At 63.1% G+C, this 15,700-nt stretch overlaps 1 protein-coding gene and 1 long non-coding RNA gene across 9 annotated transcripts; both read right to left on the bottom strand.

Annotated features, from left to right (window-relative positions):
- Window positions 1-1,373: 1,373 nt before the first annotated feature.
- SEMA4C (semaphorin 4C) lies at window positions 1,374-12,343 on the bottom strand. 4 transcript variants are annotated; one of them, XM_033401866.2, is made up of 15 exons: window positions 12,204-12,343; window positions 9,578-9,726; window positions 7,946-8,094; window positions 7,557-7,619; window positions 7,312-7,410; window positions 7,140-7,236; window positions 6,901-7,017; window positions 6,652-6,803; window positions 6,380-6,555; window positions 5,962-6,106; window positions 5,648-5,870; window positions 5,420-5,532; window positions 3,380-3,537; window positions 3,221-3,291; window positions 1,374-3,093 (listed from the first exon to the last, which is right to left on the bottom strand). In XM_033401866.2, exons 2-15 carry the CDS (start codon window positions 9,684-9,686, stop codon window positions 2,264-2,266), a joined length of 2,502 nt encoding a protein of 833 aa, XP_033257757.1. In that variant the 5' UTR covers window positions 9,687-9,726; window positions 12,204-12,343; the 3' UTR covers window positions 1,374-2,263. The 4 variants fall into 4 exon arrangements, with proteins under 4 accessions (XP_033257757.1, XP_033257758.1, XP_012391408.1 ...); XM_033401867.2 differs by having other exon boundaries at window positions 9,578-9,723; XM_012535954.3 differs by lacking the exon at window positions 12,204-12,343 and adding an exon at window positions 11,730-11,861.
- LOC125960890 (uncharacterized) lies at window positions 3,831-5,413 on the bottom strand. 5 transcript variants are annotated; one of them, XR_007471014.1, is made up of 3 exons: window positions 4,678-5,413; window positions 4,307-4,336; window positions 3,831-3,846 (listed from the first exon to the last, which is right to left on the bottom strand). It is a non-coding gene; the product is annotated as an uncharacterized LOC125960890 (long non-coding RNA). The 5 variants fall into 5 exon arrangements; XR_007471011.1 differs by lacking the exon at window positions 3,831-3,846 and adding an exon at window positions 3,941-3,974; XR_007471012.1 differs by lacking the exon at window positions 3,831-3,846 and adding an exon at window positions 4,024-4,099.
- Window positions 12,344-15,700: the final 3,357 nt, after the last annotated feature.

Here is a 15,700-nt window from a genome sequence, read left to right as displayed (position 1 = left end):
CAGCGCTGCCCACCCGCCCGGCCTGACCACTCGGCGTCCGCACGAGCCACGGGGCCGACCAATCAAGCTTCTGGGTCTGAGCCCGGGAGCCAATCGTGGCGGTGGGGTTGGACCTGGGGGAGGGGGGTGCCTGGCCGCGCCCGCCCGAAGCGGCCACGCGAGGGCGTCCCAGGCTAAGCGGAGGCCGGGGCGCGCCCGCTGGAACCCAGGGGGGCGGGGGTGGGGTGGGTCGGGAGCGTTTATGTGGCGCCCTTCCAGGTTCTCTTCGTCCCACCGGGCTCCCCAAGGGCAGGGGGTCGCCGGGAGCACCCCAACGTCCTTTCCCCCTTCTTTCCCCCACCACGCGGGCCCAGGAAGACGGGTCACCGCGGCGGCGCGGTGACCACTTGAAAGGCCGCGCGACAGCCTCCCTCCTCTCGCCCCTCCTGCTCACTTTTTAAAACCCCGTGGGAGGCAGGTAGTCATGACCTATCCTGCCGCTGGGAGCACCTGCACGTAGGCCCGGGAGGCAGGGAAAAGGGCCTGGAACCCTCAACCCCACAGTGGGCACCTCGTTTACCGAATCAACCTTCTTGTATCGAGACATTCTCTGGGCTGTGGCTTAGTGACCGTGAGGGAAGCATAGCGTGCTCAAGTCAGCAGATGCCAGCCCTCACTTAACAGCAGGACGCCGGGCAGCAGCCTATTCCAGCCACAGCAGGCACCCCCAGACCGGTCAAGGGTACAGAGGACTGGCTGCCTCTGTGTGTGGGCGTGAATTATAGAACCCAGGCGGGGTCCTGTTTTTCTTACAAATATCTGGGCCCTGCACGGCTCCTTCTATAGGCCAGGGGCTTGGTGCCCACCGGGTGGCAATGGGGAAAGTTCCCTATGGTGTGTTGCTGGAGCATTCAGGGCTAACAGTCTGGAGGGTAAAGGCTGGAAGTCATCTTTCCTCCCTTAAGTTGGTTGGGAGCCCCATCCTCACACGAGCCAGCCCACACCACCTTAAGCTGCTTCTAGGAAGTTCCCCTCCTCGGCCCCCTCACTCCCATTTCCCCTTCCCAGAGTTCTGGGAAGCCAGGCCCCTCCCGCTCTCCTGCTTCTACTCCCCATGCCCTGACTTCTCCCTTTGGCCAGAAGCCAAGGCTGGCTCTCAAGAGGCTGTGGCCCTGGTCTGGCTCCCAGCCCGAACCACCACTGTGGGAAAACATTGGCGCCTGGGCTGTCCCCCCTCCAGAGAGGGGCACAGGCAGGAGGGGGACCACTGAAGGAAAGGGAGGCTGCCCCAGGACTGAGAAGGGGGGCAGTCCAGCCCCACTCAACCCACAGGGAGTCTCCCTCTTGGCACCCAGAAGGTTTTGGCCCAAATGTCTTATCTCCGTGACAGGAAGTTTCATTTTCTCCATTTTATTTGTCCATATAAAAATACTCAAATATTTACAACAAATAAATACGTGGGGACACAATAAGTTACACTGTGAGAAGCCCTCCTCCTGGGGCTGGGAGAGGATGTGCCGCGTCCACAGCATGCCCGCCCTCTCCTCCCCTCCCCCTCCCCCTCCCCCCACACCACCTTTCCCAGCCCCGCCAGGGAGGACAAGTATAAAATACCACTGAATCCCAGGGCCAAGCGGGAGGCCCCTCCCACCCTTCCCCCAAACACACAGGAGGCTCCATCTCCCCCCCCCACCCTGAAAACATTCACAGCCCTGGGAATAGGACCAGGCCCACCCCAGAGCCCTGGACTCCCCCAGAGGGGCACAGCACCCTGCCCAGCCCACCCCCGTATGTACATGGCTGCCCCCCAACTGGGGACAGGCGGGGGTAGGAGAGGCAAAGTGATACAACCCCTTCCCCTTCATAGCTTCAGTGACCCACCAGGAGGACCCCAGGCCAAGGGAAGACTTGACAGAAACAGGAAGACTGTGTCACACACCCACACACACATACGTGCACACGTCCACAGACACACATGTATGTACACAAACACACCCACGTCTCCAACTTCCGCCTTGAAAGGTTTTGGCTGCTGGGGTCCCGTGCGTCTGTGATTCACAGCCCCTCACAGAGGAGGAAGGTGCCCTCTGTTGTGAGGCTGGTGCCCCGGTGAGCCACATCAAGTGGCAGTGCCCGTGCTGAGAGAGCAGGTCCTCATGGCCGGGCGGTGCCGGGCAGGGTCCGTCCGGGGCAGAGCAGGTGCCCGTGCCATGTCCCTGAGGTAGCTGGTGCCTGTGCAAAGTAGGAGCCGCGCCGCCCACGCCGCCCCGCCGGAGGGGGACCCTCACACCGAGGACTCCTCGGGGTTGGAGTCCGGCAGCTGCTGGCGCTGCTGCAGTTTGCGTCTCAGCTCGTCGGCGAGCTCGGGCAGCGGGTGCCCGAGGCTGCCCCGGTCCTCCCCTCCCAGCTGTAAGCGCACGTATCCGTTGGCATTGGAGTTCCGCCCACCCCCCAGGTGGAGCCGAGTTGGAGAAGGCAGGGGCTGGCCGGGGATGCCAGGAGGCGGCGAGGGGGGCCCGCCGCCGGGCTGGCACCGGGCGTGTCCAGGAACGATCTTGAGGGAGCCGTCCGAGTAGTAGTAGCCCACGGGGTCCCAGAGTTTCTCGTCCGTCTCGGGGCCGGGCCGGAAGGGGGGACTGGTGGGCTCCTTGGGCAGCTCCAGAGGGTACACCAGGGTCCTCTCGGCTGCCTTGGCGCCCTTCTCCAGCTCCTCCCGCAGCCGCCGGCGCAGGGACAGAACCAGCAGCAGCAGCACAAGGCACACGGCCCCCAGGGCCACCACGGCCAGCCACACCAGCCCCAGGCTCTCCAGGGGGGCCCGGGCCTCCAGGGTCACTGACGGGCCCGCCACCACTGCTACCAGGTAGCCTTCGGCAGCCAGCCGGGCCCCCTGCTCCTCCGAGAAGCAGTGGTAGGCCCCGGCGTGGCGGGGCTGGGCGGCCATCACCACCAGGGCCTGCAGCCGGGCGTCGTAGAGGAAGGAGCCGGGCTGCTCTGCAGGCAGCTCCCGGCCCCCAAAGGTCCAGCGGGCATGGGCGAGGTTGGAGGAGAGGCGGCAGGGCAGCACCAGGTCTGTGCCTGCCACCACCGTGATGTTTTTGGGCGTGAGCCTGACTGCAACGGCAGAGAAAGCAGAGCAGAGAGTCAGTGCAGGAAACCCAGGCCGGGGGGCGGATGCAGACACTCCAGCTCTGGCCCAAGGCCCACCGCCCTGGGAGGGGGACTAAAAAAAACGGCTCACCTTTCTTACTGCCCCGGAAGTTACAAATGCTTGAGGTGTCTGAGACTGTCACGTGCTGGATCAGCAGGGACCTGGTGGGGGAAGCAGAGGCCTTCAGCGTCCCAGCTCTAGCCCCCCTCCCCTCCCTGCTGGTCCCAGCACGCGCAGAGCCCCACTCACCCGGAGTGGCCGCCCACGGCCGTGCAGCGGCTGGTGTTGACGCTCCAGGCGCAGTAGGGGTCCCGAGCGAGCACGCAGTCAGCGCAGGAGCGGTACTTCACGCAGTCGGCCAGGGGCAGCTGGACCAGCTGGGAGCGGGAGCCCGCAAAGAGCAGCTTCTGCCAGAGAAGCACAGGAGGGGGGTGAGCCAGGCCCGGACACGGCCTGGGGGCGGCTCAGACCATTGCCAGGGGGCACAAGGGGCCCAAAAGAGAAAGGGGGCTGCGCTCAAGTCCTGAGGAGGGAAATCTGAGGACTGAGAATGCACGGAGGGCTTACTACAGGCCAAACGCAATCCTAAGCATCTTACAGATGTGACCTTATTAGAAAGGAACAGCGAACCTGTGAGGCCAAGAAATGTAATCTCACACACACACACACCCCTACACACACACACACCCCTACACACACACCCTACACACACACCCCTACACACACACACACCCCTACACACACACCCTACACACACCCCCCCTATACACACACACACCCCTACACACACACACACCCTACACACACACACCCCCTACACACACACACCCCTACACACACACCCCTACACACACACACACTCCTACACACACACCCCCTATACACACACATCCCCTACACACACACACTCCTACACACACACCCCTACACACACACACACCCCCCACACACACCCCTACACACACACCCCTACACACACACAGACACACCCTACACACACACACACCCCTACACACACACAGACACACCCTACACACACACCCCTACACACACACAGACACACCCTACACACACACACCCTACACACACACACCCTACACACACACACACCCCTACACACACGCACACCCCCTACACACATACACCCCCTACACACACACACCCCCACACACACACCCCCACCCATACCCCTACACACACATACCCCTACACACACACACACACCCTACACACACACCCCCCACACCCCTACACACACACACACACACCCTACACACACACACCCCTACACACACACACCCCTACACACACACCCCCTACACACACAACCCTACACACACCCCCTACACACACACACACCCCCTACACACACACACCTTACACACACACCCCCCCACACACACCCTACACACACACACACACCCCTACACACATCTACACACACACACACATCCCTACACACACACACCCCTACACACACACCCCTACACACACACACCCCTACACACACACACCCTACACAAACACACACCTCTACACACACACACACACACACACACTCACTCACTCACTCACTCACTCACTCCAGGACAGCATAAATAGCGCAGGAAGTTCAGCTTCCGCAGGGCCCGGCAGCCTCACAATAGCACCAGCAGAGCATAAGGCGTTTTCCTCTGTTTGAATGGTGATTGCCAATTTGTGTGTTTCTTCAACCACAGACTTTGTTTCTGCCATTATTCCACGTTCTGGAGAAACAACCTGAGCCGCCACCACAGGTGGTGAAAGGCGCGCGCGTGAAGGTGCCACAGGTTCGCCAGAAGAGAGCAGAGCAAGAGCAGAAGTGAGAGCAGCACTTCGGGGAACGGCTGAAGCCGCCGGAGGCAGGGGGCAGGGCTGGAGGGCAACAGGGCCGGTCGGCAAGGCGACATCACGAGGGCATCACGAACCGACACAGCACAAGGCCGGGCCAACAGTGGCACCGGCAGAGAAGAGGCACAGCGCAACCCCGAGGGGCCTGAAGAGAGCGCACGGAGCAGCTGCCACGGCCCCGTTCTGGGAACGCAGCCCCGCCAGGACCAGGCTGTATATAAAACATAACACCCGGCCGCCAGGACCAGGCTATATAGAAAACATAACGCCCGCAGAGCGCGGATTCCGTTAGCGCTCTCATTCCTGGGACCCCCCCCCCAAGCTACCCGAGGTGGCTCAGGCATCTCCCCACCCCTGTACCGGCCAAGCACACGACCAGGGGTGGCCTGGGGACAGTGGTGGGTGGGGCCTGATTACTACCTTGCTCCGGGACAGGACCAGGCTTTCCACTGGCTCCTGGTCAAACACCTGCAGCTCCTCAATCAGGTGGACCCAGGGCCCCAGGCTCACGGCCTTGAGCAGCCAGCCATCTCCTGTTGGGGGGTGGGGGAGGACAGGTGTAAAGAAAAGAGCAAGAGGCTCTCCCCGCGCGGGGCACACAGGCCTCTGCCCAGTCCCCAGCGGCCTTGCCGCGCCCCCTGGGCCCACCTGTGCCGATGAACAGCACTGTACAGGTGGCTCCATCGAGCCCCGTGACCCGGTCGGCCACCAGCTGGGTGAAGTTGGCGTCTTTCTTCACCAGCAGGGGCCGGCCCCACCGAGGCCCCACCTGCTCCTCCATCAGCGGGTGCTTCTTGATGAAGTTGAGGGTGTTGTCGGGCAGCTCCAGGGAACTGGTGTAGCCATGGCGCCGGTGCCAGTTGTTGATGCACTGGGGGCGGGGGAGAGGAGGGAGCCATCAGCCCGGCGGGAAGGGCACTGGAGAGGAGGACACAAGCGCGCCCCTGCCCCGGATGACTCACCGAGCCAGGCCGTGGGCTGGGTACCGGGTCGGTGTAGCGGCCCCACTTTTGGGCTTGCTCATGGTACTCCTTGTAGGGCCCCTCGAACACCCTCTGGATCTCTTCCAACTTGTACTCACAGACTGCTGACAGGTCCATGTCACCCCTGTCACAGCAAGGGAGGGACCCCCAGGGTCAGGCCTGGGGCGACCACAGCTCCGGGCATGCAGCGGGAAGGCAGGGCCCAAGCACAAGAAGGTCACGGGCCCACGTGACGCGACGGCGGCTCCAAGTGCCACCGGGGACAGAGCACGGCCCACCTCCCGCGGGGGGCTTTGCAAAGGGGCCAGGCGCCTGGACGTCCCCCGGGGCCTGTCCCTGTCAGACCCAGCCTGCGGACCCGCTCCTCCCCACCCCCAAGGGCTCCCAGCCAACTCACCACCGCGCCCGAAAAACCCCGAAGAAGGTGGTGTTGTGCCAGGAGGCGTCCTGCAGGGTATGCAGCGCCTGCAGCTGGTTGAAGTAGAGCTGCCAGTCAGGCGAGGAGCACACCAGCCGCGCCTTCAGGAACGTGGTCCACTTCCTCTGCAGCGTCCGCGCGCCCCCCACGTCACCCTGCGGGACAGCGAGGGGACACTGCTGGTCAGCCCCGCTGGGCTCCTAGGGCCGTCCGCCGCGCTCCCGGGGCCGCCCACCGCGGAGCGTCTGTACCTTGCAGACTCGGGCCACGCGGGCCACCACCTGCTCGGCGTAGCAGTCGTATTCCACGGCGCGCTCGCTGAAGAAGAAGTACACCTTGTCGTCGTCCCCCGTGAAGCTGCCCAAGCTCTCCGGGATGTAGGCGGAGCCCACGAAATGCGGTTCTACGGGAAGGGGAGGAGGGTCAGCCCGGGCGCTGGGCCCTCGCGGCGCTTCCCACCCACGGCTGCCCGGTTGGCTGGCCGGCTCCTCGGGGCTCACCGTTGAGCCAGAAGGCCAGGTACTCCGTCTTCATGGCGTGGTGCGGCCCCATGATCCGCAGGATGACGGGCTCCGTGCCCAGGAAGTTGTTGAGCGTGGCCGAGTACAGCTCCCCGTCTACGGGAGACAGGGGGTCAGCCGGACCAGAAGCGAGGTGCAGCTGCACTCAGGCCACACAGCCCCGGACTGGGAACAAGTCCTGGGGGAACCCCCCAACCTGCAGTGGGACAGCCACTCACCCACAAGGAGGCCGGTGTGGCCCTTAACTGGGTCATAGGGACACTTCCCCTTGCCATCTTCGAACTCGCCACGCTCCAGGGTGAAGGTGAGCATGTCCTAGGGGAAGGGAAGAGGCGATGAGAAGGCGACGGGGATCGGTCGAGGGGGCTGGGGGAGAGGAGCGGCACTCACAATGTAGGTGCACTTGGGCTGGAAGGCGTAGGTACCACAGACATACAGGTGGGATGCGTTATACGGCTGCAGGAAGCGGATGAAGTTGAAACACTCCGTCTGGGGAGAGAGAGGCGTCAGTTAAAGTATGAGGGCCCCGGACATGGGGACACAAGGACCCAGACCAGCACTGGGTGAAAGGGGGCTCTGGGGAAAGAGTGTGCACCATGCCCCCTGACCCTGCCAGCAGTGTCCCAAGCGCCCACCTGGTTACTCTTCCCTTTCTGGGTGCACTCCGCCTTCTTCTCAGCTGGCGCCTCCCATGAGATCTGGGGGCAGGGAGGGGACACGTCAGCAATGTCACAGGTACATACTGAGCATGTGCTACTAGCAGGGCCCATGGCAGCAACGTGGGGAAGCCAAGTGAGAAGACACGGTCCCCACTCTCTGGGAGCTTATTCCAGCAGAGGTCAGAAGCCCCAGCTGCCGCAACGCAGTGGACCCAGTAAGTGCTGCAGACTCGGGGAAAGCAACATGCTCACCGAGGAGAATGGGGTGGGGGGCAGCTGAGCCGAGGGGACAGCCTGGCCAAGCGAAGCCCCTCCGGGTCCTGCCTCTCTCACCCCCGCGTGCCTCCCGCTCCCCCACCTCTCACCACTCCCTGCAGCTCCAGAGCCTCCACGCTGAAGGCAAACAGGGCCTCCCGGGCCCCTACGTACAGGAGCCCGGTCTGCTCGGTCAAGGTCAGCGTCAGAAAGTCCTGGATGCCCGTCTGGGAGAAGCGCCGCACCACCGTGGCCAGCTCTGCAGGGACAAGGCCAGAAAGAGCAGGGATGGGGTGAGCGGACCTTCCTGGGACTCTGGGAGGCCCCCCCACCCCCAAATCAGCCCTCCTCTATGCGATGGTCACCCCTGGTCCCCACATTAGAGCTAGCACCCCACAGGCAGATGCCAGCCAAGCCCCCTGACTGGTAGTAAAGGGCATTTTCTGAACAGGCTTTTGGCTCTGACAGCTCCACCCAGGCCTCCCTGGCCTTTCCCAGCCGGGGCGGAGGCAAATCTGGGCTGGGGAGGAGGAAGGAAGGATATCTCAGCCACAGCTTCCGGTCAGAGGAAGCCATCAGACCGACGGCTCTCACTCTCAGGGTCAGCAGCACTCCCCCCTCCCAGCTTCCTCAGCTGCTGCTTCCTTCTTTGCTCTGCTGCCTGCTGCCCTCACCACGGTCCAGCCAGGCCCTGGACCCTGATCCAGTAGGGTAGGACGGACAGAAGTTGTGAGCACTCCTTTGACTTAGGAAACCCTTCCCTCCAGTGAGACCCAAATCCGGGCTGTTAGGGATACAAGCACAGCCGGCTATGGGCTGAGGAGGGACGGCAGGAGATGGAATCGGGCTGGGAGGCCAGGCCAGGGAGGTCAGCGGAAACCAGAAGCTGGGGACCAGAGATGGCGCTGAAGCCTCAGGGCTGCGAAGCCCTGTTGCCATCCGCCAAGCAGTGCGCTATGGTATTCGCGTAGTCACAGGGTTCCTACGTCAGCCCCCAGAACAGCTGCCGACCTGTCCTCAGGGTCCCTCTGAACCAGCCTCACTCTTTGGAGACAACGACGGGCCCAGACACAGGCCGGCAAGGGAAGGCTTCGTTAGCATGGAGAGGAGCCTGTGGGAGGTGAGCTCATCCTGGGCCCCCAGAGCACACAGATGATACAAACACCTGACATCACCTCCGCAGACAGGTGTGTGAGCACAGAAGGGCTGTCAGGTCTGCCGTCCCCCCATGTGAGCACGTGCATGCGTGCGCACCCCCCCCACTCTAGGGCCACCAGACAGCAGAGTGTCAGGGCAGCAGAGGGACGTCTATTGTATCAGGGTTGCTAAGGGGGCTCCTGGGGGCAGAGAGCTGGAAAGACTTGGGTGCAGGCAGTGACACCCTTCACCTCATGCCCATCCTGACCCAGGTTTCTCTCTTTAGGCTCTCAGTGCTCGCGATAATTCCAGAAGTGAGGCATGGGGAGAGTAATGCAGAATGGTCACTCTCTCTTGTATAACAGGGGCAGCTGAGCCAGGTCCTAAGTGTCAGGAGGGATCCTCTAGGTCCTGGCCTGGACTACCAGTTCTGGGTCCCTAGGGCCACTCACTCACATTCCTCAGTAAGCTGTGTCACATACATCAGTGGGCCTTGAGCCCGACTGCAGAACACGGCTGGCACGTCCTAGAGGGCAATTCCTTAGCAACCCTCTTCCCCCAGGAGTCCCTCCTGGCCTCCCGCTCCCCGCCCTCCAGGCACTCACCCCCAGAAGATACCGTCTTCCGGGGCACCAGGTTCCACCACACCTCAGCCCCAATGCCCAGGCCCCACAGTCCCACTGCCAGCAGCCAGACGGCCCAGTGCATGGCCATGGCACACGCCCTGGCGCTTAGCTCCAGGCCAGCTGCCCTGCTGGGGGAAAAGAAAGGGTCAGAATCACAGCCAGAGAAAACAGACCGGAAGGGGGCCCACACAAGCCGTACCAGGAGGCACCGACAGGACAGAAGACCAGATCCATCCTCCCCAGGACTCCCCCGTGCCCCAGGCCTTGGAGCAGAGACCTAGTCCCCTCCGACACCTGGCCTCAGCCTCTACAGCCTCCAAAGGGACCATGGGGTCTCCCTGGGGGGAGGGAGAGAGCTAAGTCAGCTGCAAGAGCGGACACTTGGACACTCGGACAACCTCCGGGCCCTCCCCGACTCCTTCTCTTCAACAGGAAGTTGTTTAAGAAAATAAAAAGGGGACCCCCCTCCCCGCCTCAGGCCTGATAGATTCGAAAGATTTCTTAAAATAACCTCTGGAGGCAGGACCTGGCCCTACTGGGGCTCCAGCCAGCTCCAAGACCTAATTCTGAGACGCAAACCCCTCAGCAGGGTGATAAGCATGCGGTGGGGCAGGAGGTTGGAAAAGACCCCCAGGGAGGACTCGGCGCATCAGGCCTGCGGGGGTCCCGGCCCCAGCCTCTCGCCTCCCCCAGCGCAGACAATGGCCGGGCAGAGCCCCAAACCCCGTTCCACATCACAGGGCTGAAGTGGGTCCGGGAGCTGGAGGGGCCCCGCTTCCCGAGGCCCCTTTGTTGCCCAAGAAGGAAGGCAGGAAGTGGGTGGGATGGGCGTGGAAATGACCGGGGCCTCATCCTGTTCCTCGCACAGGATCCTAGGAGACACCAGCCCTAGGGCTGAGGGGCGGCGGAACAACGGAGCCGGCTCCGGTCTCATCAGGGATCTCCCGGCAGCGCGTTCAGGCGGGGGCTGGGGGGAAGTGAGGACCCGGTGGGGAGCGCCAGGGGGGTTCCTCCTGGACCGCGGAGGGCGCCCCGAGCAGGGCCGGCGCCTGCTGCGCTCTCCCGGGGTCTTGACGAACCTTCCCAACTCAGAGATCGCGCCCCCAGGACCCCGGCCAGGGCAGGCCATCTGGATTAATTTCCACTGCTCCAGCCCTCCAATGCCGGGGACAGAGACAAAGAAGCTGGGTCTATGCTCACCCCAAAACAAAGGGTCCCCGCCAAGACCCCGTCCCGGGTCCCCCCCGCCCCCCCGGATTCTCCCCTCCCCCAGCTTCGGGGATTTGAAGGCAAACAAAGCGGCGGCGCTGGGAGCGTGGCGGAGCCCGGCCTGCGGACGCCCCCTGTCGGCCCAGTAACCCAGCGCGGGAAGGGCGGGGGGGGGGCGCAGGAGATGCGTTCACCACCACCCCCGTCCCCCAACACACCCCCAGCCCTCCCTCGGCCCCTTACCCCAGGCCCGGGCCGGACCCCGCGGCGCGCTCCAAGGCTCTGCCGCCACAGCTCCTCCCCGGAGCAGCCCCGGAGGTGGGGGTGTGTAGAGGGGTGCGGGCTCCTGGCGGCGCGACCCCCACCCTTGCCCACCCAGAGCGGCGGGCCGCGGACGGCGCCCCCGCGGCTGCAGGGCTAGCGCTCCAGCCGGGGACTGGGCGGCGCGGCTCAGGAGCCTGGCTTTCCAGGACAGCCCGCCTCCCCAGCGGAGCGGGCGCGCGGCCGGGGGGCCGCGGCAGGGAAATCCGATCCCACAACATCGGCCTCCGTCCAAGCCCGCCCCAAACTTTCCGTCGGGGGTGGGGGAGCCAGGGGCAGTTCGGGGGCCTGGAGAAGATCCCGGCCGCGGACCGGACTGCACGAGGGACCCCCGCTCCCTGAGCCCCGCTGCCCCTGACCAGTCCGCGCCTCCGGACCCTGTGGCGGCGGGCGCCGCTCTCCCCGCTCCCCAGCCCCCGCCAAGCAGCCCGCGGGGGGCGCAGAAAGGCGCTCGGGCGGACAGCTGTCCCCGCCGCCGCCCCTCCCTGAGCCCCCAGACCCCGTCCCTCGCGCGTGCGGCGTCCCCCGCCCGAGTCGGGGGACAAAGCGGCGACCCCGGAGCCCCCTGGCTCCGATCCCAAGCAAACCCGGCCTCACTCACCTCTTCTTCGCGGCTTGAATCCCTGGGCGCCGCCCTCGCGTTCGGCTCCGACCACGGTCCGCCCCTGCCCGCGCGCCGCCGCCGCCCGCGCGCGCCCGCCCGCCCAGCTCCGCTGCCCCTCTGCCACCGCCCCTCGGCCCGGCTCGGCTCGGCGCCCCTGGGCTCGGGCTCCCCGCGCTACCGCGGCGGGCGCCGGCTCTTTCTCCGCCGCGGCCGCGGCTCTCCGCCCCCTCCCCCCTGACGTCAGGCGGGGGGGCTCGACGGAGGTCGGGGGCGGGCCGCGAAGGCCCGCCCCGGAGGGGGCCGCGACCCGCCGCGACCCGCACGCCTACCCGCTCCCGGCCCGGGGGCTCGGACCCCCGCCCCTCCCCGTGCCGTGCCGCCCCGCGCCTTGCAGCCGCGAGCTGCGCCACCGCGCCGGGAGGTGGGGCGGGGGAGGGACTCCTGGCCCTGGCACTGGGGAGTCGGACTCACCGGGTCTTTCCGAAGTGTCCCCCAAGGCCAACCGCGCAGGCTGGGCGGCCGGGCTCGGGAATGGGGCTAAGGGGATCCCCACGCTGAGGTTACTGGAACGAAGGCGTGCGGGCCACTTCAGGGCGAGTATCCGAGGCTTCTTTTCGGGGCGGACCAGAGTGGTCTGTCTTTTGGCCCCCAATTCTTCTCCGTTTCTTGGCCCCAACTCCCACTGACCCCTGCGACCAGACTGGAACGGGCCTCACCAGCCAGTAAGACGCCCCAAGTCTCCCCGAGACCTTCTGCCCCTTGTTTCTCACGCTCCAGGCGGAGGGACCTGCTCAGCGCCCCCCGGCCAGCTCCCGGCGAAGACAACCCTGGACTCCGATTGCACAGAGCCTACCCTCAGGAAATGACTCCTTCTGGTGCCCCTGGAAGACCGAATAACAAGTGACATGAGCCCTGATGTTCAGACGAAAGGGTTCTGAGGGGAGCCACGCTGGAGGAGAACTGGCATCTTCCGAACCGCCAGCCTCCGCCCACAGCCGCTCCTAGAAGTAACTTGTAGCCCCGGCCTCCTGGGCGGTGCTGGGGTGTCCTCCTTGCCAGCTGGTTTCTCGGAGCTGGGCAGGTGGACAGAGGAACCCCAGGCAGGCCAGCCCACCGGGACCCGGAGACAGATGCCACCTCCTGGCTAGGGGCAAAGGGCAGAGGTGAAGAGACTGGAGGCCCTGAGGCTGCGGTGGTGACTTTATGCCTGGTGCAGTCCTGGAGGGGAGGGACACTTTAGGGCCCCGTCAGCAGATCTGGATTATAAATCAGTCCCGATGGGAGGTTTTGTTCTGGGTTAAAACTTGGCATCAGAAAAGTGGAGACCAGAAGAGTCGTGGAGATAATTGGGAAAAGCAGCCCAGTTTGGATTCAGTAACAATTGGGTCTTTGCTGGTATACATAAAGGCCCCTTCTCCCGCGCTGGCCAAAGCCACATTTCCCAGCTCCTTTCCACCAGAAAAAAAAAAAAAAAAAAGAAAGAAAAACTGTGGCCTTGGAGATGCTGGAGATAGGGGGCAAGCCAGTTAATTAGCATGGGGTGGGCAGGGAAGGCTTTGCTTCAGCTGACAGGGAGGAAGATGAGTGACCCCCCTCTTCCTGTTAGACCCTGCGTCTATTTATGTGGTTGTAAATCAATAGGCAGGTACCCCTCACATTTGTTCTGTGCTTCACACTCTGCAACTTGCCTTCACTCCGCCCTCATGACCACCCTTTCCAAAGTAGGTATTGTTTCTCCCATTCCATAGATGAAATGAGTCTCAGAAAGGTTACGCATCCTGCCCAAACTCACACAGATAATAAGCAAGGTCAGAATGTTAAATCAGGCCTTAGGACTCCTGATCCCGTCTTTCCACTAAGTCACAGGGTATCCTGATAACTTTTAGGCCACAAACACTCCATTTCCTGCTGTTTTTCCTCACCTTCACCTCCCACCCACCTCTAGGTGTGACGGTTACCAGGCTGAGACCTGAGCTCCTAGCCCCACCTGCAAGACGGCCCTAGTGGAAAGTCTCAGCAGGTGGTTTGGTTTCACTGGCTGTGACCGTCTTCTGTAGCTCAAGGCCGGCTGCTCGGTTCCTGCTAACAGACTCCGGAGCCCTTCCCTCCCAAACGCTCCTCAAAGTTAAGGCTGCAGCTTGCCTGCTCCCCTCTTCCACCTTCACTCATTTTCTGCTGCATTCTCTTCCTTTCCGGCGCTGGCCTTTTCCGTGGGTGGGTGGGTAGGGGATAAAGTTTCCTGCATGACTACTTGCTCATGATTCATACTTTAAAATAAAAGCACAACTGGTCAAAAAAGAGGATTCCTGGGTCTTAAATTAAGAAGAAAAAAAGTTACTAATACCGGGGGGAAAAAAAAAAAGGCTTGTGTATAGGTATGTCAAGCCTCCTCAGGGCCTGTCTATCATATTCTATGGAAGGTATCCACTTTTCAGGCCTTAGGCCTTGACAGACCCTCTTACTTTCCCCATTTGTTCAACCACGTGTGGCCAAGAAAAGGCAGATGTGCTAAATGCCCCCCGAGTTTCTCTGAGGACCCACTGGCAGCTCAGTCCGGCCCCTAGAGATGGACCCAAGAGTCTTCTCTGGAAAGCAAGGCCCCCCTCACTCCCACACCTTGGTCATGCACCATGGTGCCCCTCCTGTGAACTCCAGCTCTCCTGAGGCTGCTTTCTGAGGGGGGGTGAGGGCGGGGCTGAGGGGTCACAGTGGGGTTCTGTAGTCAACACTGTCTGGCCAACTTCCAAGGGAGTCAGGAGCTGCTGTCACCCCACAGGGGGGAAATGAAAAAGCCTGGGTCAGCCACCCTTCAGGGGCCTGAGGGCCTGGAGACCGAGGGGAGTGGGGACATAGGAAAAGGACTTCCTCTCTCCACTTCCTCCTAAAGGAGAGTTATCAAAGCCGTCCACCTGGGAAGCCTTTCCCTTCCAGCCCCTCCCTACCACCCTCGCCAAAGGAAGCAGGAGAACATCCGTCATCACAGCCCCGGATGCTGCCTTTCCAGTGGCTTCCACCAGGATATCCCTCAGCCTTTCCCCAGGGGCTTAGGGATCTGGAAAGCGTATGTGGCGAAGTTGCCAGCATCACTGTGGAACTCTTGGCCTAGAGGCTGGCTCTCTAACTGGTCCCGAACTGGTTTTAGAAGATCTGGTCAGCTCCCAGCCAGTTCCAGCGGGGGCCCATTACACGTCCCGGGGGACGCCGTACGCCCTTGGGTGACCTCAAAGTGCTCACCTCTGCTCAGGTTACAGGGAGGCCTCTGGAGGGCCTGAGCTGCCACCAACACCTCCTCTCTCCCTGGCATCTATTTCTCTCCTGGGGGTGAGTGTCTCCGGGAGCTGGGGCGGAGGGGGGCAGTGCATGAGAACCGGGCCTGGGCAGGAGGGCTCCAGAGCCTGCAACACTGGACAGCTCGAACCCTTGCTCAGAGCCCAGCAGGGGCGGCTTCGAGAATTGGAAACTCCCTGCTTCAGACTCTCAGGGCTCCCTACTCCCTCTCTGCCCTTGGCTGCGAGAACGAAGAAAGGAAATTTCAAAGGTGATTTCCAGGTTTCCAGAGCAAACTGAAGAGCCGGGGATCAGGGGCAGGGGCGGCCCTGAGGGAGGGTGAAGGTGGTGGCTCGGCACCGCTCTGCTATCGGAGGATCTCAGGCCTACCTGATGCCGCTGGGGCCTCAGGGGTGCCCTGGCCAAGGGGGCCTGTGATGTGGCCAGGAACAGAAACCAGAACTCTCAGGCAAGCCGCCTGGGCCTCCAAGCCTCCCTGGCAGAGAGCTTCTTCCACCTCTCACCTGGCGAAGGAAGAGAGGCAGGGAGACGTGGTGCCCGGCCCTCGGCCGTGTGCTCGTGCTCTCTGAATTATACATCTGCCTTGGCTCCCAGCACTCTGGGGACCCAGCGAGAGCCTCCAAAACAGGCCCAGGAAGCGATGGGCTACACTTCGGGGCTGCAAATAGAGGCACTTGGCC

The sequence above is a fragment of the Orcinus orca genome, chromosome 13, assembly GCF_937001465.1.
Source record: "Orcinus orca chromosome 13, mOrcOrc1.1, whole genome shotgun sequence".
NCBI classification, from domain to species: Eukaryota; Metazoa; Chordata; class Mammalia; order Artiodactyla; family Delphinidae; genus Orcinus; species Orcinus orca.
The sequence above is the reverse complement of the archived record's forward strand: the minus strand, read 5'-3'. Positions and strand labels throughout refer to the sequence as shown.

What these genes read in the sequence shown, in the direction of transcription:
- SEMA4C (XM_033401866.2), bottom strand. Translation starts at nt 9,686, where the DNA reads ATGGCCATGCACTGGGCCGTCTGGCTGCTGGCAGTGGGACTGTGGGGC. An exon ending in CCACACCGGCCTCCTTGTGG is followed by an intron (nt 7,018 to 7,139) that starts GTGAGTGGCTGT and finishes TGTCTCCCGTAG; the next exon opens with ACGGGGAGCTGTACTCGGCC. An exon ending in CTTCCGGGGCAGTAAGAAAG is followed by an intron (nt 3,094 to 3,220) that starts GTGAGCCGTTTT and finishes CTGCCGTTGCAG; the next exon opens with TCAGGCTCACGCCCAAAAAC.